The 26,082-nt window shown below is 38.7% G+C and overlaps 1 protein-coding gene across 3 annotated transcripts; it reads right to left on the reverse strand.

Annotated features, from left to right (window-relative positions):
• Positions 1-2,534: 2,534 nt before the first annotated feature.
• LOC117429286 (protein FAM222B-like) lies at positions 2,535-25,666 on the reverse strand. 3 transcript variants are annotated; one of them, XM_034902641.2, is made up of 3 exons: positions 25,457-25,666; positions 11,972-12,099; positions 2,535-8,112 (listed from the first exon to the last, which is right to left on the reverse strand). In XM_034902641.2, the coding sequence occupies exons 2-3, from the start codon at positions 12,051-12,053 to the stop codon at positions 6,491-6,493; spliced, it is 1,704 nt and encodes a 567-aa protein (XP_034758532.2). In that variant the 5' UTR covers positions 12,054-12,099; positions 25,457-25,666; the 3' UTR covers positions 2,535-6,490. The 3 variants fall into 3 exon arrangements, with proteins under 3 accessions (XP_034758532.2, XP_058857651.1, XP_034758533.2); XM_059001668.1 differs by lacking the exon at positions 25,457-25,666 and adding an exon at positions 25,339-25,429; XM_034902642.2 differs by lacking the exon at positions 25,457-25,666 and adding an exon at positions 23,761-23,949.
• Between the last annotated feature and the right edge of the window lie 416 nt (positions 25,667-26,082).

Below are 26,082 nucleotides of genomic sequence, written 5' to 3' on the forward strand. Positions count from 1 at the left end.
CAACCCCTGCTATTATTTCACTTAGCTAATTCCATTGTATATTGTTTTAAATTATTATTACCTTTAGTGATGTTAAATTCAAACAAATTGCAGCGTTATTGATTTTTTTTCCCATTGTAACAATTTAACCAGCATTATTATTTATTTCTGTTAGAGATGTGGCAGCTTCTGCATTTTCGCAGATTTAACCAGAAAGCATTGAGCAGTAATGCATTCTCCATTAGTATTGCTTTTTGCATACAAGCATAAAACATATAATGTTTAAAATCAAACCATTTATTAAGAAAATATAATTGCCTACCTCAAAATGAAAACTTTTTTTTACTGTAATTATTTCCTTTACGGTTGTAAAGTGCAATAGTTCATGGTTCCGGGATCTGTTTCTGCAGTAGTGAGTTACTTTAATTTTTCTCTTATCTGTGTCCCAGCACTTAATATTCTTCAGACAAGCTCACAGCTGATATATATGGCAGCAACAGAACCCAGAAGCACTCGGAGTGGATGCAAACATCATAAACTTGCAAGTGAAATGTAAAAAATAAAAAATAAAAAAAAGATATATTTCAATCAGGCAGTGAAAATAGTACAGAAGCTAAATCAAGGGAATGGATGCTAGATGTTTTCTGAAAACTCCTCTAGGTCCAGCTACTAAACACACTTTCAAGTTTGTAATATAAGATTGAGACTGTGTTAACAATACATTCCAATAGCAATCCAACGCCCGGTGTAAACGACACCTTTCACGTGTCTGTCCTTTAAGCTGTTCATTTCAACAGCAGGGATACGGTTAAAATATTAGAAGTGGTTTATAAAACACCACAAAAAATGCAGCTTTGATTAGCTTTTTTGGTAAACCGCAGGCTGCTGCAGATAAACATCCTTCAGATTTTAAAAGTGAAGAAAATGAGTAAGAAATAAAAAGTACAAAAGAGCAAAATGATCAGGGACGGAGTGGAAATTAAGCTAATGGAAAAGGATTATAAAACCCAAAGGACCACTGTACATCTTTAAAAGTCACTCTGCCTAACCATGCATGAATCTATTCTTTATTGAAATAATTCAAGCAGGGATTCATGAATACGATATAGACATTTTGTTCTAGGCAGGTTAATGTGATAGTGTAACCTAAGTCTGATTGGAAGTGTGCTTAAAATAAACAAGATGTAATGATCCTTGAAATTGACCTGGTTCTTGGAACACAGAATCCATTAAGCAGCAAGGAATAAAACTCCCACAAGCTTCATGGCAGTGGATAATTTGTCACGTTTTTTGGAAAAGCTTTTTGTCGTACTTAAGGATTCTTAACTTGATGAGAGGTTGAGGGCAGAGTTATAAAATCTCAATAATGTGAACTCATCTGGCCATTGCATAAAGAACGGTAAAGAACATTGCAAAGTGTAGACCCCTTTGATGAGCACAATTCATATCATCACAGTGCAATATACTTAATAATGAAGTCCGAGAGAAATTAATTTAATTGAACTCTATATAAGCATGGGTGGAATACTCTTGGGCCACATCAAACAATGTCCCGCTTCAAATTTGCTTGGGTCAAATAATCAAAACAGTTTCAGAAAATATTTACCATTTGGTGAAGGCATTACCCTTTGTCTCAGCCAATAATGGGCATCTTCTTGGCGGTGGTCTAATCCTATGTGGTCCTTCAGAAAACCCATCTTGTGGACAGGTTGCTGTCAGCTGTGGTTCTGAGCAATTGCTCAGTGTATTAATTCTAACATTTAGCTATGAGTATAAAAAATACATTAGAATTAACTGATGTATGAATATGCATGTTACTCTATGCAAATGTATAACTAAATTAGAATACATGTATTATTCATGAATATTCATTTTAAACACTCAGAAAGAGCAAAGAGAAGCACAAAACAAGAAACTTACACAAGTTTCTTCTCTGTACTATTGTAAACACTGTCAAAACTACAGGACAAATGTAAACAAAACAAATCCTTCAGTCTCCAAAACTTTTAATTGATTTCAGTGGTTCCTACGGTTTCATCTCAAACCACCTGATTATTAGGAACACAATTCCAAATAATGAGGTACCACCCTTTATGACTGCTTTCTTCTGAGAAACGCCACAAGCACGCTGCGTGGGAGTGTGAATATTTAAGGGGCACAGCAGCTATTGCCCTAAGGAAGTTTAAATGTATTAGCGCACCAGTTCTACACCTACAGTAACCTTGAGATCAGATGGAGCTTGTCAAGGTGTGCAGGAAAAGAACCTGAGAGCTGGAAACACACACAATTATATACTCAATGTCAAGCTTAACACAGCCTTTGAATTGAGACATTCAATAAAATGTGACACTGGATCTAATCAGTACAATGACTACTGGCAAGTACAAGACTTATCAAACTGCCTTGTACTACAGTAGGATATTCATCACTGCATTAATAAATCTGATATCCATGATTTATCACTGTAAAAAAAAAAAAAAACACTAATTTTATGGAATGCCCCAATAGTAAAAACTAGAGAGAAAAAAAAGTAGCACCAAGGCCAGGAGATGAAAAAGTTTATAAAAGAACAGGTAAGATTTATTATGAGGTGCTTAAAAAGGGATGGTGTTTGTTCAACACAGCATGACCTTCTCAGACAGGGAAAATCATAAGCAGCAAGGAATCATTGTATGAAGAAAACATTTCATTTAATAGTCTTGATTTGGCAGAACAGAATTAGCACCTTCTGATGCCCTGGACATGTCTGTGGATGCTCTCTCAACATACCTGAAAATACATCAGCTCCACAACCTCAAGAACAACATAAAAAGAATGTGCTTGGATACAGACCACTGAACCCCACCCACCCCCTCCCTCCTCTTACAAGCCAAGTGCTCGAGGGCACTTCAGGGTTTGCAAATGGCCCACTTCCCCAATGGAACAAGGCTATTAACTTTGCAGTCTATTGTTAGTTTTATTTCATGTTCTTTTTATGTTTCTTTTTTTTTTTGTTTTTACAAAAACTGCCAGCGCATGAATCTGCGTCACTGGTTTATTTCTTTCTCCTGCAGACAAATAAAATTTACCCGTAGCACATCAGAAGCAGCTATATACTATTAACTGTAATTCTGTTTAATAAACACAGCAGCAGCAGTTAAGTATTTTTCTCCCTCCACAGTGGACTTTGCAGCAGTTTTTTCTTTTTTTCTTTTTCAAACAATGGTTTTCAGTCCAGCGGAGGCACTTCTTTCACATCATAAGCAGAAAACAAGTAGGTGTCAGTCTAACTATTGTTTCAGGCTGTAACAAACCTTTATATATTAAAAAGAAAAAGAAAAAAAAAACACACATGCTTCAAAGCTTTCAAATGGCAAACATGTACATAACAGTTTTTAGCCAACTAGTACAATTATTTAAAACACAACCCCTGTTAAATTTTCTCCAGATAAGTAACACTTCTATACTGTTACATAGTGCTTTAGAATCATCTCTGCAGGCTTGCATATAAAATAGATTTTAAAGGAGATAACATATGCATAAATAGGACATCTGTATGGCACTGCCTTCAAAGCATAAATTAGAACTTTATTTTATTATTACAATATTACAAAAGGGTAGCACAAACCTCACTCTCTCATCTTTGTTGACATAGCCACAGGCTTTTGCCCAATGCTGCTGCAGCAGGTAAGTCCCTATTTTAAAAAGGATCTCGTGACAGACAGCAATAGCAAAAAAAAAAAAAATCAATTTAAATAAGCAAATCAAGTAATATAAATAGTCACAAAATGCAAAAATGAAGCTTTGAAACCTGAAAAGATATTTGTTACAGCCCAGTACTACACATATCTATCAAAACTTAAATTACAATAAAATATTACTTTAGTCTTTTTCATTTAAAGAAACTAAATCATTTCTATCCAACTCTAGCGTCACAAAAAAAACAAAAAAAAAACGCTTGTTCCTTTTATACCATGCTCGTTTAAGGAAAGTTCAAGGAGCAAATACTTAAGGCTTCTTTTAAGGGCTGTAACAGAGGCATAGAGACTGCAGGTGCCAGTGGGTCCACTCATACACAACGTTACTTAAACCCACACCAACAGGCAACATTCATACAGAATTATTACACTTAAGTTACAGTAGTATAGTTTTTAAGCCAGTGTACAATAAAATAAACAATGCATGTTGCTGTTTTTACCCCCAAACCTGCATGTGATCAACACATTTCACAGATAACAATAAACCCTTCATTTGTATCATCAAGGGCAGGGATACATGAATAAAATAAAGAGACTTCGTAAACATTCAAAAAGCTTGGAAGAATTGTAATGGTATTAGTAGTGTTTTCCCCTATCCCTCTGCAAGAGTTTGTGATTCAAGTAGTAGCAGTAGTTGTACAAGCAGCTCTGTCTAATGGACTAGAAAATGCCAGTAATTCCATTTATTACCTTCAATTGTTCTCATCTTCAGAGTTTACTTTCCTCCATTAGGTCTCTAAATGGGAAATGAACAATCATGCATTTACTTGACTGGTGGCCATTTGTTTGGAGGTCAGCAAGACTTAATGGAATCTAATGAATGCAAGTAGTTGTGCTTGCATTATCCCAGCCTTCTATAGGCAAATAAAACGTCAGCATTTAAGCTTCTATTACCTACACATCACTTAAGAGGTTTCAATGACTGACAAAGCTGAAATTCTAAGAGCTATACAGAATTAGACACTTGTTAAATAGACCCACTTCCCAATTTTATATTAAATAAAAAGGGTGGGTTCCACTCTCCATTAAAGCAGATTAGGTTCTTAAACATCCATGTCACAGGGGTCATACAGCGTGTCCATATTAGAGGTGTTAACAGTTCAGTGTTTAAACGGTAGTAAAGAGTCCAACATTTTTAACTTGGCTTGATCGTTTAAAAACGTTGTAAAATGTGCAGGTGAAATATTAACAGGGTGTCTGTAAATAACGGCTACTCAGTTTTTTTTGTGGTCTACTTTCTCCCTTTGTCACGTAGCATCCTTGCCACTGGATATTCACCTCCCAATGTCCAGCATGCTTTTGCTCACGTGACTAGCAGTCATCTTTGAGAGCTCTAAGTAAGCAAAGCCCTGTCTGGGCATATTTCGATAATGTAAGCTGTGCAGAACTTCGTTTCAGCGGCAGTACGGGAACAATGTTAAAGCACATGATAATAAAGCTTCCTGTACATACGATATCTGCTTCTACTACTGGTGCTGGATCTAGCACAGAGGATGTGGCGCCCAGACAAACAACAATGCAAGTGTATGCTAGTAGTGCAGGAAATGAGATCAAACTCGGGCTGAAAACATATTTTTTGGTCTTCTTTTTTTTTTTCCTACTGCGGCCAGTCAGACAAGTACAAACTATTGCTATTAGTAAAATGATTTTTTGTATATATATATATATATATATATATATAAAAATAAACAGAATATTGGATCCTACAAATGTCACAAGTCTTTCTTTGAATTAGCGTGATACTGTAATTGGAATAGTCAGTTTGGTGTGAACATAACTAGTTATTGTCTCTTGTATACAGTAAGCAGGATAGGATTACAGATTTTAGCAGTGTTTGAAGACTGCATAACTTTTCTTTAAATAATGCAATTCATGCTCGCCCTCTAGTCAAAACAGACCATTATCGTACCCCCGATGCTAGTATTTTGTCACATTGCTTCACTGTTTTTATACATTTATTTATATATAGGGCTTATGATTTTTGGTGTTTTCCCCCGACTTTTCTTCTCAATTAAGAATTCAACTGATACCTGTTAAATCAATTTTACTATCAATGCGTTTCTCAGTTGTGATTGAGATACACAAATGGCTTAACAGATATCAGTTGAGAAAAGTGTGGGTAAATCAGAAGCCATATTTATTTTTAAAAGTTAAAACGTTTAATAAATTAAACAGACTCTAGCAGCCCTAGTCCGTATGTGTGTGTGTGTGTTTACACACACGTGTAGTACTAAAATCACTAACATTATGTTCTTACACTAGTGCAAGAGTTTAAAAAAAAAAACAGTAAAGAATTAACATAAAATATTTAAAAATAGTGCAGTTACAAGATAATCTATAAGTAGTATTCAGTATATTCAGGAGTGGGAACACAATTAAAAGGTTAGCAAGGTGATACTGCAAAGAGAAGTTGCTGCTCAGCTGGTGAAAGCACTGGAAATATTAAATGACAACATACCAACAAATAAAAATCAAAACAAGGATGCTTACACTATTACAACCAAGTAAAAGCAGATTTAAAAGATAAATGCAAAGCAAGTTCTATAAAAGCACCTATTGCCCTTATTCAGTTTGTCAAGGGGAGCAGGGAGAACGCAAAACAAAATGCCCACATATCTTCTGACAAACAGCACAGTACAAAACACCCAACATCACAGTCTGCTGTTCAGCAAATGCAATATTGATCACATGCAAGTTCGACAACAAAAACAACGCTACTAATTATAAACTTTTAAGACCAAAACAGATTGAGATTGTGTAGACGTGGCTGTAGCTTATCTGTACCCTGGATGTTGATGATGAGTATTTCTATTATCAGTTGGTTCTGGCGCCCTACTCATTGGAGGCCTATGCATTTTGCCCATCATCCCTAGATTTTGATCCCTAAAGCAAGGCTGCTGGTAGTCCCCGCCCAGGTAATCCATGGTCTGCATCACATTAGTCTGGTTGGAGGAACCTGTTCCAGCTCTGTAATGAGTCCCCGGGACGCAGTCTATCGAAGGCCCAGAGGGGCCTCCATGGAATGGCATAGCCAGATCCAGAGACCCGGAGCTGTCACTGTTTGGCGTTGGCAGAATGTTATTCCAGACAGGTTGAAAGTAGTGCCCGTTCGTGTAGGGCATGGCGCCAGGCATTCCATTGACTGGTGGGGAAGGCGTGGGCTTGTCCACCGGGGGTTTCAAGCTAAAGGGCTGGCCCAAACACAGCTCTTGGGGGTAGCCGAGGGTCTTGCAGGGAAATCCCCCTGGGAGATCCCTCGGGTGGTGCTTGCCGGGGTGCTGCCCCAGTCCATTTTCAGACATCTGCTGCAGGTGGGGCAGCAGGTGCTGGTTCCAGGAGCGCTGCTTCATGTCGTTCTGGTACCCGGCGGGCACTCTGTTCATGGCAGCCATGGCAGAGGGAGGGAGAGCGGTGGCTGTAGCAGCAGCAGAGGCGGCCGCCGCCTGGTCAACGGAGTTGATGATACAGGACGGCATGGGGGTGGGCATGTGGTGGGTGGACACCCGGGAGCTGGCATGGATCAGCAGGTTCCTGCTGATGGGGCTGGGGTTCGCTATCTGTCCCTCACAGACCGAGGTAGAGCCGAGGCCAGCCCGGGCCTGGCAGAACTGGTTGATCTGGTGCACGATGCTGCTCAGGTCGGCCGCTCGGTTTTGGTGCAGGCTGGCAGCCATGGAGAGCGGAATGGTTGAGGTAGACACGGTGACGTTAGGCGGTGCATCGGCATCCGGCATCTTCCTGTTCCCATGTAATCCCAGCGGTGGCTGCTGCAGTATCACATTTGGAGGGGCGTGGCCCATATTCTGGGTGTGGGAGTGGGGGTGGGGGAGATTTTGCTGTGGATGGGTTAGTGTCTGAGCTTGGGGCAAGCCCTGCTGTGGGTGTTGTAAATTCGGAGGCTGAGACATAGTCTGGGGGTGTCGCAAGCCTTGGGATTGCTGCTGCTGCTGCTGCTGCAGCTGCAAAGTCTGTTGGTGCTGCAAACTCTGTTGCTGCGGTAGGATTTGGGGGCGCATTAGTGCCTGTGGGTGGGGATGAGTCTGAGGGAGGTTTAAAGTGCTCGGTGTCATGTAGGGCCCGCTGGGGGGGTTCATGATGACTTCGGGTAACAAGCGTGTGCGGCTGCCGTCAAAGTCTTTGATGATCCCTTTTATGGGAACCTTCACGATGGCAAGCAACCCTGCTTTAGTGCTAGCCTGAGATGGGTAAGGACTGTATCGCTGGCCAGAAGTGTCTAGTCCGTTCACAGTCCGGCGAATGTGTTTCCTCTGGGGTACTTTGACGCTGTTTGGAAAGATTTTTATAGTCAGTGGATTGTTGGCAACTTTCTTAGCATAAGCATCCAATTCTGCTGGGGTTGGATATTGTGCAGATCTCATCTTCTGTGTAGTGTCCCCTGAGAAAATAAGACAAAGGAATCATCAACACCACCTATGTTAATGCTGGTAAAGGGCTAGTCAACACAACAAGCCTTTTTAGCCACAGTGATGGCATAAAGAAAAAAAATAAAAATCTGCTCTAAGTTCAATAAATGGTAACATGTTAAACATGATTTCGGGAGGCATTTTAAGTGGTCAACAACTCAAGGAATACTGAAATCAAAAGCAGCAGCTATACCACGGTGCAAGACATACCTTCAAATGCAGATAAAACTTTCTTTTTTTTAAGAATTTTAAGGAGAGAGTTTTGTTAGCAGTACGAAATAGTCAATGCAACTAGATATCACCTGGCTCAGCCGTGCACCACTGGGTTCTCAGTTGTACCTCCATAGCACCAGGTGTTTGATTTTATTTATAGCGCACACACACATACGTTCAAGGAGGTTAGTGCCATTATTCTGAAGTGCCAGGCTTATACTAGTTAAATCCATAATGCAGCTAATGTGGTTTTATCTAGGAGTTTGCAATACATGTTTTGCATTAATTTATTTTATTTATTTAATTATATTAATGTCAAAACAGTATATGTAGTATTTGCTGGACACACAGAAAATATTTAAAAACAGAAATTAAAATACCAACTAATTTATATTTAGGTGCACAAAACAATTCATTTAAATGAATCGCACAAAAAGGCAAAATGTCTCGTTACAGTATGAGCTACAGCTATAATCTCATTTACAAAATGGCAAAGAGACAACATTCAACAAAACCCTGGGCACCGCACTGCTACATTGCAAAATCTGAAAACAAAAGAAAAACTGCATCCTAATTTATTAAAAGCAGCTCAGATTAGTGCAACCATGCATTGTTTTGTTTTTAACACATTAGATGTTCCTGTAATACTGTTCCAGGACTAAAGAGATATTCTTTAAATTAGTTCTTCTTCCGCAATTACTGTAAAAACAAGAGGCAGGTTAATACTCCACTCGAGCCTGAATGCTGCCGAGGGGGGCAGGACTGAGATGACCCAGTGCTGGGTTGGCTGGAGCAGTGGAAACATGCCGATGAATCCCCTCTGTATTTGCAGTGAGGAGAACAGTCCACAAAATGTTTCGACTAACAACTTCACATACTGACTGGAGTCATTAGCACGGCTGTATTTTGGATGAAAAGGTCTTCACAAAGCATTTAGCTGAATGCTCTTGCTCAGTTTCTGACAATGAATCCAGCAAATACTTAAAACCTTGCATTCGGTGGTGAGCAGGTTTCTCGAAGCTGTTCACTGCAGACTCACGGCTAGTAAATAAGTCAGGATCTTGACACTTGAGCTCAGGGAGCATTTGAGAATGGGTTTAAATCACCCAAAAGGTTAGGGTTCTGGGGATTAGCTCATCACAATATAAATAGAGCTCAAGAGAAACCTAAAGGTTCCATCAGGGGAATGTTACCTTCACCGTTACACACAACCTCAGTCACAAACTCAAGTCTCACTTGGCACTACCGTCAGGAACATGTTAAATAAAACATTACCGTTCAAGCGAGGGAACATTTCCAGTCAGCTTTGAAATGCAGCTGAATGCCATCATTTCATCCCCGACACAGCCAAAGGGCATTTGTATTTATTTACATAACATTGTTGTTTTAACAGGAAAGAAAAACAAATGTCGCGTCCTCAAATCTCTCTGAAAACAAACAGTTCAGGGAACCTCTTATCTCAAATTTTGGTTGAATAAATATTAACATTTATATTAATAATAATATAAAAAGACAAACTAATTGAGAAGAGCTTTTTGCATAACAGCCTTGTTACAAAACAGGCAAAGATAAAATATGGTTGATAGGGCCAAATTACATAAACGTTGCATTTTTTTGGGATAGCTCCTGTAACATGATGTTGAGCGGTGGTGCATTTACTTTAGCAAAAATTCACTCCATAAATGTTAAGTATTATTGTTCTGCTGTAAGCATTTTTAAATCCCACCTACACACCATAACCTTTAATTAAAGACAGTCAATATGGTGCTATCTATGAAGGCACATAAATGAGTGTGATTGCCTTAACTGCTGACTATACTTTAAGTAAATGCTAATGTAAAACAGCCAAAACACTGAAGATTTAAGACTTTGACACTCCTGATAAAGCATTGTTAAATTTATTGAGAGCAAACACACTTTCATGAAGGTGCATGCAGCCCGAACAATACAAGTTAATTGAAGCCTCATGAATTCCCTGGGGAAGATCTTAAGCACCAAGGAGTGGCTGATATAGATTAAGAGATTATCTCTTGGGAACAGGCACCTCAGATGCAGCGGACTGATGAAAGATGTGCACAATAGGTAAACATGTACAAAGAAATTAAAAAAAATAAATAAAAAAAAATCAGAGCTCAACATATCATTAATTAAACTGTTCCAAGCAATATACCAACAATTTACTTGCAAGTCAGCATTTTATAATGCAAACAATTTCAAGCAATAAATTAACTTGTGCTTGCTGAGAAAACAACCCTGAGGAGATCAAGTGACAAACGTACGCTGCCAACAAGTTAGTTTGAAAGAATAAAACCTTCAACATAATCCATGCTGGAGATCTACAAATCCTGTATAAACAACACGCCCAGATCGCAAAAAGAAATCTGTCTTAAAATGGTTAGGGCAATAAACTCTAGGTCTAATTTTCAGAGACAAAAAGATGAAAAATTGAGCCCATCAGCTTGTATTAAAGGAATTGAAGCCTAAACCACATGAGCGCCCAATAAAAACTTTACAACCCGATATTAACTTGACTGAAGTTACCAATTATATTTGCATGTATTCTTCCGAGCTAAACAGCTTTGCTAGAAAAGCGAAACAATGCACTAAGCAGACGCTTTGGTGGCATTTCAAAAGGACCATGTCTAGATAATAACAACAGACTGTCAGTACAGAAGTGACTCAACAGAAGCATGGTCTTACTCGGCTTTAGCGCTGCATCTTTCTGTCTCTACGGATTAATTGTGACCTGTGAATACAGGAACATGAAGTGAAGTGTGTGTCCTCTTCTCAGGTTACAGCTAAATGATTTGCCACCGTGTAGCAACCTATTCCAACGCCGTTCTCTATGATACAGCACGACTACACACTTTTTATCCGGTCCACAAACATGTGCTCAGTTATTGCAGCTAACTGCCTGGTTTCCAAAGTGGTCTTTAAATTGTGTAGCTGTACCAAGGTGGACCAGGTTGGGCCAGTTTGCAGTTCTTTAAACTCTGAATAGCAGGTACTAATAACAGTGGAAAATGCAAAAGTAGAATTTGACTAAAGCTGAAACATTAAAAGGTCATTTTTGGGTTGAAATGTATTTTCATGTGGAAAGAAGTACCCTGGGTAAAGAATTTGGGTTACCTGATATTGAAATCGTTGCATCAATCCCATTAAAAAGATATCTCCTATCCGTGCATGGAGCTATGACAGAATTGCAGCCAGCCAGAGAATAAATAGATTAACACAGATGCTTAAATTAGAGTCTTTAAAAAGTGGAAATTGGTTAGCCAATTAATTTTAATTAGAAAGTGAGCCCCATTCTCACATTTGTCCATTGGTTCCATGAGACTATTTCTCATACTGAGGGTATTACTTTTCATTTCTTAAAGGTTTAGTAATACTGTAGCTTAAAACAAAACAAAAAAGACTATTTCCTGCCTTCTTTTTCACGTCGTTCGTATAAATCGCAATTTCTGAGGCCATAAAAAGAAAGTAATTACATGTCTGAATTGACCGATCACTTCAGGCAGGAAATGACTATTATAAAATCAGCAAGGGCTTAAATCTATGAAGACAGGTAAGCACTACCTTTTAACCGGCAGGTGACAAAACAGTGTTGAAGGTACTTACATTTCTGAAGTCCAGTGTTCATCTGCGAGTGAGAATGAAGCGGGAAGGATAGTTCACCTGGTCCTGGCAGACAGGCCAGCATTTCACAGAGGCACTACTGCAACATGGGACATTCGCTCCTCCTCACACTGCAACAACAGGAGTACAGTCAGGGTTAGAACAGATCAAAATGGACTCAGGAAGCAAAGCCACGTTTCTGTTTGCCTAGAGCAGTGGTTTACAACCTTTGGTACGTGACAGGCTTGCAACTGGTACACCGGCAGTTCTTTATGACGATGGGATTCCTCAACCACAATACTCCCTTAATCGGAATGTATCAATCTGTTTGTACCACTGAGTCACAGAGAAATTCTGATGAGAGGCATTTGTCGTGAACTTTCAAAGTTACCGACGGGGAAACAAAGCAGCCACTCTGTGTTGTTGATTGTCGTTACATTTTCAGTGAGAAAACTGGTTGTAATGGGCTAGGTGTCTGTTTCACAACAGCCATTTAAGATTGCACAGTTACTGGTACACCTGGTGGTCCCTGCTGGAAACACTGGTACTTGAGATGAAAAGGTTGAAAACCACAGACCTAGAGTATCAAACTTCTATGACCACATTGGTTCTGTTAACACGGAATCAGTGTCAAACTGGCACTATGATCGCAATGCAAAAAACCTAAAACACTTGAACAGCATTTAAAAGATCACTGGTTAAAAGCCAAGAGTCCACTTGCCATAAAATCTCCTGACACATCCCTGCAAACTTAGATCTAATTTGCCATGTTGTATCTTTTACAACTGAGCAGCCGCCCAAGGAGGTAGTCTGTAGCAGTTTAAATTTGTGAAAGGGCTAACTTTCTGCTTGTAATAAAATATCTGGCTGTTATTGAACCCTCCCCCCGACCCTGCATTAATGTACTAGATTATAACCTAGGCATAATGCAGTACCTTAAAAGTGTTCAAAGCTGAGTGCATTACATTGTCTAGAAGGGAGAATGCAGTGGACTCAAAAACCTCAAAAGGTCAGGTTGTCAGCTCATTTAATCCTTCTATAAAACACCACATGGATTTTAATTGTCCTTCTCACAAAGCTGTACACAATCTTGGTCCTTCTTATGGGATCCATATACATAGAGGGCATTAGAAAATGTCTTAAGATTATTCGCATCTCTGGGAATCCATCTTTACCTCTGGAATACAGTAGTGCCTTGCTACAAAATGTCAAAAACATTCATTCAAAGGAGAAACAGCAAAGGTCAGCATATGGTAATTCAGAAGACACCTTCACTGCTTTAGTTATAGTAAAGGTTAATTAACTGCTGGACATGAAAACCATGGGAGGTGTCCTGTTAAGAAAACAGCTACTATAAAGCACCATGTTGTTACCCCCAGTGTACAGTAGGCTATATATTATAACAATTCTAATCCGAGAGAGGTTTATGATACAGGAAGATAAAATAAATAATAAAAACTGGAATATCTACAGTGACATGTCTGTTTTTGCAGGGCTATGATATTTCACTATAGACGACTCTGAAGCCAAATGCTGACAATAAAACCCTTTTAAGGGCAGGTTTTACTGTCATTCCACATCCCTGTCAAAACTAACACACTTCAATAAAGCTGTCTTTAATGTGATGACTACTGAGTTTCCATCGCAGCTCTCTGCCTAGATACCAAAATGCACCCTCCAGGTTAAACTCTACTACTAAAAGCAAGAGCGAGTGCGAGAGAGAAAAGGAGGTTTCCACTTGTACAGTACAGGTATTCAAACCTTTATGAAGATTTGTGACAAATCCACATATCAAGAGAATTGTATAGGGTTATAAAATGCACCCCCACCACTCAAGCCCTCACCCCTAAAAACAAATTGGTCACACCCCACCCCCATTATTAAGTAGGCTGTGAAAATACCTTTGAAGTATCTTCTGAATGCGAAATGCAATGTAAAACTGAATTTGTATGCACTTTAGGGAAGATCATGATTTTAGACACAGCCGTCTTCCAAATTATTCACATTAAAGCTGGCCTGTATTTGTTATACTCTGGGTCCCCCTAAAACTACCAAGCAACTTCCTAACATTTTAGGAAAGAAAGAAAGACTGAGGACAAAAGGCATGAGTGCGAAGATATGGATCGCTTCCGTTTAGTCTTGCATTACATCCTAGAATTAAGGAGATATTATTCGAGATTACTGCTCTGTTTATTCAGATTACAGTAAATCTTCAAGTTTAGCACACAAGGCAGTCTGAAAAGAAATCTACGATCTTAAATTATGCATTTAGCAGGAGATTGCAGGGCTGTAAAAATGCACATAATCCACACCCAATGAATTTCTATACAGCACTTACATCCTTAATGGAACATTATGCCATTTTAACATCAAACGGCCCTCCTTCTGCATTCAAATGAGTCCATTTTATAAATTCCCTGCTTTGCAAGGCCTTTCAAATGCAAGCTGTACATTCTAATGTCAATTCCACCCCTACAGCATGAAGCCATAAATCTACACAAATAAATTAGCTGTCATTTGTTATATTTGGTTACCAACAGAAGCCTTACAGGCATGTAGCTGTTACTGTTCAATTCACTAACAAAGATCCTGATGACTTCAGCAGATCTGGAATGAAAGCTTATCCATGACTTTACCATAGGAACTCTCATCTATCAGGAATGTTATTTTTAAATGAACAGGGACTATATTCAACTACACAACACAAAAGGCTGCAGAAATAAATCTGCCAAACGAGGAAATTGCTTTTGTGAGACGGCAAGAGAAAAATACAGCACCCGTTAAAAAAAGAAATGCTGTTAGATTTAAATGAAATCAGATATCGTTTACAGGAACTGCATTCCAAGAGATACCAAAATACAAATCTAAATTACCTGCTAACGAGCTACAGCATACCTAGAATTGTAACAGGACAGATTTACACCTTTCTGCAAGGACCCGACTCTGCTAATTTGTTTTACCACAGGTTTCAGAGCAGTGTTGTGACTTGGCAGTTAATTGGGAACAGCACACAACTGTTTAAACACAGATTGGGGATTGGGGGCTTGTTTATGGAAACTGTTATGCTTAGAAAGAAAAAAAAATAAAAAAGTTCAAATTAACACATTGTTGTGTGCTTGATTTGGGACATTGCAGTTTATTTAAAAAATAAGTGTTAAATTAAACTGTTAAGATTAATATAAGAGGTGTGCAGCATATTTCGGGTAATATTCTAGCATACTTTGATAGGATTGTATAAAAGGGTTATATATTGATATGACTCTGCTCTGTCTTGCATATTATACAAAGGCTGTGCTTTTCATTACTCTAGAACTTTACTCATGTACAGTAATTGGATGACAGGGCAGTTTAGATTTGATTTGACTCAGGAGCAAAACCACCAGGAAGTAACACTCCCAAGAAATGTGGCCACATGTGCATTTCACAAGCCCCAATATTTCACATACTGTAGCTACACATCTGTTCTGCCAAAGACATAAACAGATTACTTTCTGTAACTAGTTTTCCAAGAATACTATGCATAATACATTCCTTTAAAACCTCCAGAATCCTACAGAAGGATGCAACAGAACATCTGCCCATCCCTCTGCTTATCTCCATGTGTCGCTGCTTTTCTGAGATTCAAACTGGAAATACAGGGTTGTAATAAACCGCAAAATGAACAGGCTAAGCAGATTTTACTGCAAGGTAGTCACGTGAACAACCAACTGGGGACAAAGCCAAGAGATACTGGTGATCACTGCTTGCATGTTAACAGCACCTGTCACCGGGCAGCAGTGTGGAGTAGTGGTTAGGGCTCTGGACTCTTGACCAGAGGGTCGTGGGTTCAATCCCCGGTCGGGGACCCTGCTGTTGTACCCTTGGGCAAGGTACTTTACCTAGATTGCTCCAGTAAAAACCCAACTGTATAAATGGGTAATTGTATGTAAAAAAATAATGTGATATCTTTTAACAATTGTAAGTCGCCCTGGATAAGGGCGTCTGCTAAGAAATAAATAATAATAATAATAATAATAATAATAATAATAATAATATGGGTTTCAACGACTTTATTAGCTCAGACTGTATGTGAAATAATAAAAAACGTCGGTTTAAAGTTTCATCAGTTTTGGGAGAGCGAATTCTGAAAATATAGGCTTCAGTAGCCCAACCAATTAGAGGCCAGACCTCGTGGTGTCAGTTTAGCACAATTTGCTTAAGCTGTTGTCAAGATTGAAAAAAAAAAAAAAAAAGTACAATATACTGCAGACATAATCAAAATGACGGTGCCTGTGAAGTGCAAAAAACAAAGAAAAACACACAAATACAAAAAGCACACAACACAACAGAAGTGATTTCACAACGGAAATATATCATGATGGAGGCCACTTCCCCAGATACCCCCAGCAGTCTCCACCTGTTTCGGGAGAACCTGAAGCCGTTTAGAAAGCACAAGTTGAGTCTTTAGTAACTTAGCTGGCCGTGGTATATTATTTATGTCAGTGTTATAATTGGTATCGAGTCAAACTTAAAGAAATGTTGTCCAACTAAAATAGTAGTTTTTAACCGCTATTACTGTACACAAACTAATTTATGGTAAACATGATACTTACCGTTGCAATACCAATTATAACAGAAATATACCACGACCAACTAAGTTAAAGACTCAACTTGCACTTTCTAAACAGCTTCAAGTTTTCCAGAAACAGTGGAGACTGTGCTGGAGTATCTGGGGGAGAGGCCTCCATTGTGATGTATGTCCATTGTATTGTGGGCATTTGTATTTAATTTGGATTTGCACTTCAGGGACACTGTGCAAAATAACTAAATACATAAATATTCACTTTGGAACAGTGACGAGCTTCTGTTTCCATCATACCATGCAGGAATCACAGAAAGCTGACTGAAAGCGAATGAGTAACTAGGGATACAAGCTCATGAATATTGGCTTAGTACAGATGTGTCCTCAATTGTATAATTCAACCATCATATGAGCTTTAAGTACGACCGTATCTCAAACCAAATACTGCTTTCAGCTTGATATAATGGCTTATTTAGCCTTGTCTCAAATCTCTATGACAGACAAAGATCAGCATCTGCTTCAGCATCCTGGAAACAAAGATTTCTCAACAGCAAGAACAAAAAAAAACAAAACAAACATCTGGGGTTCTCATGTTTGTGCCATCACATTCCTGCCAAACCATACAGCTGTGTTTAACGCAGCTCAATCCTCCTGCTGAAATCTGATTAAACTCTAGATGGATTCATCACAAAAAAGAGGTTTAACTAAGAGCTAGAAGGTGTTGTGGCTGATGTAGTTTTATAGTAAAAAAAAGTAATAAAAAAAAGCGACCTTGCAAAAATAAGCTGAAGAGTTTCCTGTAAACCTACACCTATAAAAACACCAACACCATTTGGAAAAGGAATCGATTTCTTCTTTCTAACTGGATGTTATTTATACTGCTACTGCTGGTAGTTGTAGAAGCATGCTTATTGTTCTTCTCATTTACAAGTCTGCCTTGTAATTATGAACATTCACAGTGCAGATTGTTTAAAAGAGCAAAAGTACTAATTTCCTTAAACAAACGGTAGGAATGTTAAATATTATCATTGACTTATATTATCACTGAATTACCTGGTGATGTCCTCTGTGCCAGGTATTTCTGCCTATTTAAACTCAATTTGGAATAGAGTACCTACTGTACAGAAAGAACATGAAAAGTAATGGAATACTACATGGAGGCTGTCAAACAGTGCACAGGTACAATTTGGATATGCTGATGCAGTTATTTATCAGTGCAGTATGCGCCGACTCCAGTTCTCATATCCTGCGGTAAAGTACAAATAAGAATTACCAACCCCCTGTGACTATCAGAACTCATTTAAAAAGGGTAGGTCATTTCCTAAAGGGGTCATGACTACATCAAGGAAGTTAATTAGACCCTAACTCAGGGCTGCAGTGTCTTCTCGCTTTCGTACCACCTCAGTTACTTAATTGGTCTAATTATTTGATTAATTGGACACATTTAACACTTCTTTCCAGACCTCAATATTTTAGGAGGTAGAGTACCTTGAATCAAGTGCACTTTTAAAATTAACTGTAAAGAACCTTAAATATATCCAATTGAACAAATAATTAGATTAAGTTAATTGAGCACTTCAAGTTGGAATGAAAACCAGAAGACCCTGCGGGCCCTCGAGGACTGGAGTTTGACTCCGCTGGCCTAACTGAACTGCTCTGACAGGGAAGAAGATCTCGCTGGAAAACAACTTGTTTCTGCTTGCGATGTACAAAAAGAAAAATGCTGACAATTTTGACGCAGAGACTGAACACACACCTGTGGTTTCTCCGTTGTTTGAGAGCACATGGTGGATTGCAGCAGCACCTGGACTCTATTTCAGCTTGAGCTATTTACTATTAATTATAGAAAGCTGACATGCACGGGTCTATGAAATGCATTACAGGCTCAGGAAAGTCAAAACAGAAAATGATGAATTGTACACCCTACATGCACATGAGAGATTGTGCTCCCCGTGCTTCCCCCTCCCAACACAGATGACAAATCTAAAAACCATGCATTTTTTCCCTCCGAAGTCATAAAGCACACATGGGAGCACATTGTTATACAAGTAATACAAGAGTGTCAGCACAAAGATAAAACTTGACATTTTCCCTTTAATGGTCCCTTATAAACAACCCCCTTTATGCGCATGCAGCAAACGGAATGGACAATTTTATTATTCACTGCAGAGAAGGTATGAAGGGAAATGGCCAAAGATATTGTAATCATGGATTGCTGAAAGATGTTGGGACAAAAGATGCTGAGCATAAACATGGCATACTTCCCCCAATGGCATCCATGTGTCATTCAACTCACAGGCAGCAGAAACACCCTGGAGACTTTAATGTATAGAAGAAAGAACACACTGCACCTTTTACAAAAGTCAGGCAACAGTCTTTTCTCTCCCCAGAAGAAGCTATTAGCAATTACCAACAGTAGCGTCAAGTGGAGCCAATCCACGTATGTGAACCATGCTACCATTCTTCTAAAGAGGCCATTATGGTAGCAACTTTGCAGAATAATGGATTTGACCACAGGGAAGACGTGGGCTTCTTATTAAACGTCAACCCAGGGACTGTGTCGCTGACATTCAAGCATTTTGGCAGCAAATTACAACTAGAGTGGTCATTCACATAATTTGCAGTAAAATGAGGCTACAGACCCAACGGGGTCTAATTTGTAACAGTGGATCTTTACTGTAGCTCTTGTAACTTTGTGATGTATTGACCCCCTTACATCACTACAGTATAGGCAATATAAAGTTGAAAGAGGTTTGATGTTCTGAGCATTTAACTGCTGTTTTGACCCTCTAAGCCCCTTAATTAGTTGCACTGTGTAGAGCTGAATCATGCAGCCAAAAGCAAAGTCAAAGATGCATTTAAAATGATCCGATCTAAACCCGCTACTGTACAAACTGCACTGCGAGATCAGTATATACAGCAAGAGCAGGGTTAATGGGTTGAAGATCATTAACAACGACCAAGGTGAACTTTCTGGACCTTCCACAAAAACCAATAACCATAGGAAAATACACACACAAAACTGCTCAGAAAATCTGATGTGTAATTCAATGGGAAAAAACGTCAAATAAACAATTAGTTTAATCGTCAAAAAAAAAAAAAACTTTTAAAGACGAAGCTAATTAAATGAAATATTGAAGCAAAAAAAATATGCAGGCACTAAACTTTCAGATAAACTGTCTGTAAACAGATCATAGATACTTCAAAATAGAGGCTGCAAAGCAAAACGTATCTGATCCCGCCTTCAAATCATCTGACACAGCTTCACCACCTTAACTAAACAGGAAAAAAAAATGTACAAAAGTATGCATTGTTCAATGGTTTCAGTAAAACGACCCTTGCCTGTTCCAGCATTTCCTTAGCATTGTGATGCATTGCTGGCTTGGTTAGCATTCAAAAAAGTTCCCGATTTACAAAGCGAGCAAGTTGTCAATCATTTCGGTTTGAAATCTGTGGCACAGCATTCCTTGATTGAAACTGAAAAAGAAAGGGTGGCAAGCAAAGTATTGTATTGTAGCAGTCAAGTTATCCCCTGCTGGCATTTAATACATCACCTGACCTCGCTCTACTATTCACTAGGAAAGTACTGTAAAGCCTGCTCAAGTATAAGCAAGCATTGTGACTTGATCTTAGACAGGAAAAAAAAAGAAATCAGGCTACCTTTTCTGGATTCATAATGAACCGGTGAACCCTTCGGCCTCAGGGATGAGACATTGGCAACTTGCTAAATTATTTGCAGTCCCGCCTAGTAACTCTGCTTCGAATACATGACATGAATGATTGATTTTCACCTTTCTAAATAGGTCAGGTACTCACTCTGCTAGGAACATCAATCTAGCTGCCCTCCAGCATTTCCCAGCTTATTTTAAAAGCTTCTAAATTAAGTCCGTCCTGTGTGAAATTAAAAGCTGCAGCATGTTATTTTAAGTGTATAAAACCTCCCCCATCCTCCCTACAGTACAGCCTAATGGTCAATCTGAACTGTGCTAGTTGTGTTAAATAGCCCTTTGCTTCTGTTTGCTTAAATGTTTTTTTTTTTTTTTTTTTTTAAACTAGGGGGTGAAGGGCTCAGAGTAGTTTATGGCAGGGCTCCCGTTATCACTTAATCTCGGAGTTAACAGATCTGCATGAAGTGCAGTCCTGTGACTCCAGAGTCCTGATGGGGCCAGACACCAACACCAGCTCTGCGAAAGCTATTCCAGTGTTGCTTTGCCAGCACGTCTCTGTATCAGCTCACACCGAGTTAGGGAACACATACTGCAGGTCATCCCAAAGTGCAGACCTGTAAAGTGAGATATTAAGGATTAAACTGATTGAGATACAATTTGCCTAGCAACCACTCATTACGCAGGGTTCAGAAACAGGCCAGCGATCCATTTTGCCTGCTTATCTGTGCTGTAAACAGATAACAGTCTCCGCCATGTCCTCTATGCTCCTTTCAGACTGAAACTGTAAACAGCTTCCTCAAAACTTCAGAGCCTAAGTAGCTAGAAAACAAACAAAAATCAGATTTACCATGCACTGATACGGGATCAGTTTCACATGTCTGCAACAAACTCCCAACGAGAAATACCAAAATGATCACTTTTTTTTTTGTTTGTTTTACTATCTGCAACTTTTCACAACATACCCCTTAAATATGGGAACACATTTTGCACTACATACAGTATTACAAAAATAAAGTCCAATAATACCCATCATTTTATTTAGCAATAATCTACTATTTTAACCAACTGCAGCTTGTATGAACTTCTCTAGAAAATATTTTAAACATGCAGAGTTTGCAAAATTTCATGTGATCTGCTACTTTTATTTTTTAAAAGCTATCAAAACCATTCCATGGATGCTTTTCCCCTTGTTTATGAACTACAAAGTTATCTGTACTCAACACCCAAAGGGGTTTTACTCCAATAAAGAGATGCACCAATTTGCAAGACATTTACTTCAGATAAATAGCTGCTTTGCAGAACACAAAGCTGTAATTATATTAGAATGCATATTTGCTCTGCCACCATCTTCTGTGAAAACCTTTTACAGCTTGCATGCTTCAGCTTGGTTGAACACAAATACAAAACCAGTACCCTGCTGATGAGTGACAGGACAGGGCTACATAAAATAAAAATAACAAGCAGCATCTCAAGCAATGCTGCTTAAAATAATACCCAATTAAACCTTACAAGACAGGTGGTGTCGCCGTTCACCACCCCCCAATCCATGTCAATGATGAATGACACTAGACAGGCTTGTTTGAACTATACTGAGAAATAAAGGCTGCTGCAGCAACACTCAGAAACAGAAATACTGACAGTTATTATAATACAGCACTAGCATGGGGCTATTGATTCTGCCAAGCATAATTGCCATTTGGGCAGGATGACCTTCTTGTACTACATTTAGTTCACATAACCAGCCAAGCACTTTAATTAATATTTACTAAAGTGCTTTGCAAGACTAAAGTGCCTTGCAAGAAATGTAATGGCAAACTCTCCTTATTATGCATTTTTATCTGCCCAAGTGATTAGTCATGCTAGGTCCTGGCTAATCAATTCAAGATAAACTGGTTTCAGACACTCAAAGGAAATGCCCAGTTACAATGGGGCTGTAGATAGCACAGCAATCTAATTAGCACATGCATTACAGGCCCCCTATACCAACACGGAGGCTTTGTGTTTGAAACGCAATTAAATTGAAAAATGTACATAGGTTCTACCACCCGATGATTAATTGAAAAACCCTGTTAATTCATTTCTATATATTAGTGTTTAGTAGATAAAGCATTAACAAGGCTACTTGTAATCTTATGATCAACAATCACATGCCCAAGACAGGGAGCTTCTAGAGCTAATTTGCTTGGGTCGCCATTTAAAATCTGATTATCTAACAGTTTACGTTACTTTGTTGCATTTTGTTAATCAACATGGCATTCTCCTTGTCAGCATTTTCAAAGGTTAAACCAGAACCAAAGAGAAAAAACAGTGGATTTCAGTGGTTTCCCATACCTACAGGTTCCATTTTTGCCATCCACAAAAACACTTTCTGAAATGAAATTAGGAGAATGGACTTTCTTTAATGAGCAGCCAATAAATACAATGTGAAACCTCATAACGAAAGTACACAATACTCTATACAAAGCTAAATAGACTAATTGAGGGTTATAAAAACAGCAGCACCTGTCCCTAGTAAGATATGCAATAAACATAAGCCTGCACCTGTTTGAATTACTAATATGTACTAGCTAATAGTTTACCCAGATAATCACAGATTAGGGAATGGCAACTGGTTAAAAGTAACTAAGGCTCTTCTCTAACATTTTATACACATACTGTACTAGTATTACTTTTAAAGCTCTTGGTCTGTTCAAAGAGAACACACAAATCACAAGCTTCTGTACACAAAATTCTGAACAAAACAAACAAATTAGCATAATTGCCATCAATTCCCACTGTAAGGTAGGTTATGTTACTCAGTAAAGTATGTTAAAATAATGGAATTTCATATGCCAAGAACTACACAGCACCTTTTATCAAAATAACCATGTTGCAATAAATCAAGTATTACTCCTAATAAAACAATACAGCGATGCTCTAAAATGAACACGGACAACATTAACTAGCAAGTACTGTACAGCAAGATGCTTAAAAGCTTTCAATAATTTACAGTATATTGCATTATATAATGCAATGGAATTATGGCGCTTTCTATTTGCATGTACTGTACTATACATTGTGAAGAAATTACGGTCAGTAATAAAAAGGAACGATAAGGATGAACCACGTTTCAAATATACCTTAAACACCGCAGAGATTAAATATTCTTTTTTTTTTTGAGGTCTTCAACGATCATTGAAATGAACGTGTCATTATAAACAAGCAGCTAAGCTATGCATGTGAACTCGTCTATAACAGATTAAATGTAGATTTTGTCAAATAGCTGCATAGCACAGCGATCGCGAACAGCTCGATTTAAAACCAGACATTCACGCTCGAAGTAATTACCTGAAATAATTACTATTTAATTATTCATCGTAAAAAAGCCTACACAGTACGGCCACCCTACTGCCTCAGCAATACCACCGATCAGCAAGACGAATCAATCGTTTAAGAGTGAAACACCCAAATCAGAAAACATATATGAAAGTGCAAACAAGTTATCTTTCTCAAAAGCAACCTTAACCCAGTCAAAATAATCTTACACAGGAATAATTACAACGAACAAAAAGCATTATCCTTACCCGCTATTGTATATTTTTAGGAGACAAACATTAAACGGAGGATCGTTTAACAAAATCCATTAAAAAACCATCGTTTCAAAGGAATTCCATCGCACCACTGGATTATAAAATGTCACTTCCAGAGCACCGTAACACCCTAAACCAGTTTGATCCTGGTTTAGGTACACTGGGCTACACTCCCTGCAAACTCAACCCACCGATTCTCCCTCAAGCCGGAAACCGGGAACAGGGAATGTTCCTAAACCCTCCGAGCCAATCGTAAACTGAGGCAGCGCTTCTGCCGGCTTCCTTCAACCAATCGGAGTTGGAGGCATGAGTTTAAGAGGAGGGAATTCCGCAATCGAGGTCAGACGACCGGATATGCAGCATGACGTCACCCTTTGTTACCTTGCCGACTTCTCAAATGAATTTAGGCAACTTGTGTTTCCCAAGAAACGAAAATCGAGTATTTCCAAGGAGCTGTGCTTTTAATGACAACAAGTATGGGGAATTTTTGAGTCACAACGCACGATCGGCTTCGGTATCATCCTCATGAAAATATACACAGTACGAAAATAAACAGCAGACCCATCAATTCGCAATATCCCCCCAGAGAACGAGAAATCGCAACGCACATTTAAATCTACTAAACCAATTCCTGTCGTTCGTCAATGCTTGTGATCATTTAAAAATTACCGTTAGCCATTGTTATATGACGGTAATTTAAATATTACATGAACCAGCACAAAACAGTCAACATGGTTCCCAGCTAAACTTAACCCAGAACGTAGTTTCCCGAATAGCCTGTAAATTTGGAAAACCAGAGAGAAACAACATGATCAGAATCATATTATACCCTTGCTACGAGGCCTAAATATCATAACACAACCAAAGCCCACTGCCCACCCATGCAGTAAAACGAATAGGCCTAACAGACTGCCCAGATCTCAATTGAGTTCACCGTGCGACGACACCCCCAGATGAATATCCATTCTTATTGTCTCAGTTCAAGAAATAAAGCCACGGTATGGGGTATGTCTGAATTAAAATGCCCTGTCTGTAAGAAGGCACCTACCTCCCACACATCATTTTTCAATTACTTGCCTTACACACAACTATCCGTGTTGTAAAGGTCAGACCTGCTGGAAAAAGACTAGATCCTGTGCGTCTCATTAACCAGACCCAAGACCCAAATGTCGCAATTTGTGTTTTGTAATGAAAAAAAACGAGGCAGTGTTAGTTGCATACCGATAGTTTCATATTTGCTTTACATTTGAAATGCCCAGACGGGAATTGCTTGGAAATCACTTCGCATTAGCTGTTAATATCAACCACGTTTTAATGCCGAAACCCTGACAATAACGTTTTGATCAACTGCGTGTATTCATGGAAACAGCATACATGGAGTTTACATATACTTAACACTGATAGTGTATAGTATTTGCATTCAAAAGCACACGTCATCGAGAATGTTACGGAACAAAATTTTAGCCTCAAAATTTGAAACACTCCAATAATTATTAAGGCACATGATTTAACATCTAATTAAACGGCCTTTTAAAAACTCAGTAAGTCATACACATACAACAAGCTAGTCACCCGTCTGCTGTGTGACGATTTCTTTGTTGCTGCCTCCCGGCTTCATAAGATAAGGTAAAGAGACCAAGCACCCGCGAGAATACTGCAATGTTTTTTAATGTATAAATGCTTTACTTACTCTCCATGAACCTGGGGAAAAGACATGCCTTAAAACATCATTAGTGTTCATTAATTTACTACGTATTTTTCTGTTGTTGCCAAATCACTGGCTGCTGCTGTCTGCGGCAGCAACTTCCGGCGCATGCGCACTCGTTCCAACCGGAGGAAGAAAAAAAAAAATCAGGCACCAAATTGGCCTCCCCTCTTCTGCAAAATTCAGAGTGTCTGCGCATCGCCTGACCAAAAAAAAACCCACAGATGATCAAGCATTTCATTATCTTTTGGTGAAAGTGTTTACAAAGGATGTCATTTTAATGCTGCAATCCTGTGATTCATGCTAGATCATTATAACAACGATACCCTGCAAATCAGTTCAGTTGTTGTTATGAAACACATTAAAAACATACTTACTTGTCATTTATTGAAATTATAACAGTAGTCCAAAATGGAATCCCCTGTCATTTTCACCCGAATCCACAATTTCTATTAGTATCAAATTTTAATCTATCTAATTATATTGCAATAACTTTATTATCTTGGACAAATGAATCAACACTGACAATATGTAGCAAATACCTTTTCCTAAATGTTTTACTTGTTAGGCATATAACATCCCTAACATACTCTGTAAAAGTTACATATCTC

This window comes from Acipenser ruthenus, chromosome 26 (assembly GCF_902713425.1).
Source record: "Acipenser ruthenus chromosome 26, fAciRut3.2 maternal haplotype, whole genome shotgun sequence".
In the NCBI taxonomy this organism is placed as follows: Eukaryota; Metazoa; Chordata; class Actinopteri; order Acipenseriformes; family Acipenseridae; genus Acipenser; species Acipenser ruthenus.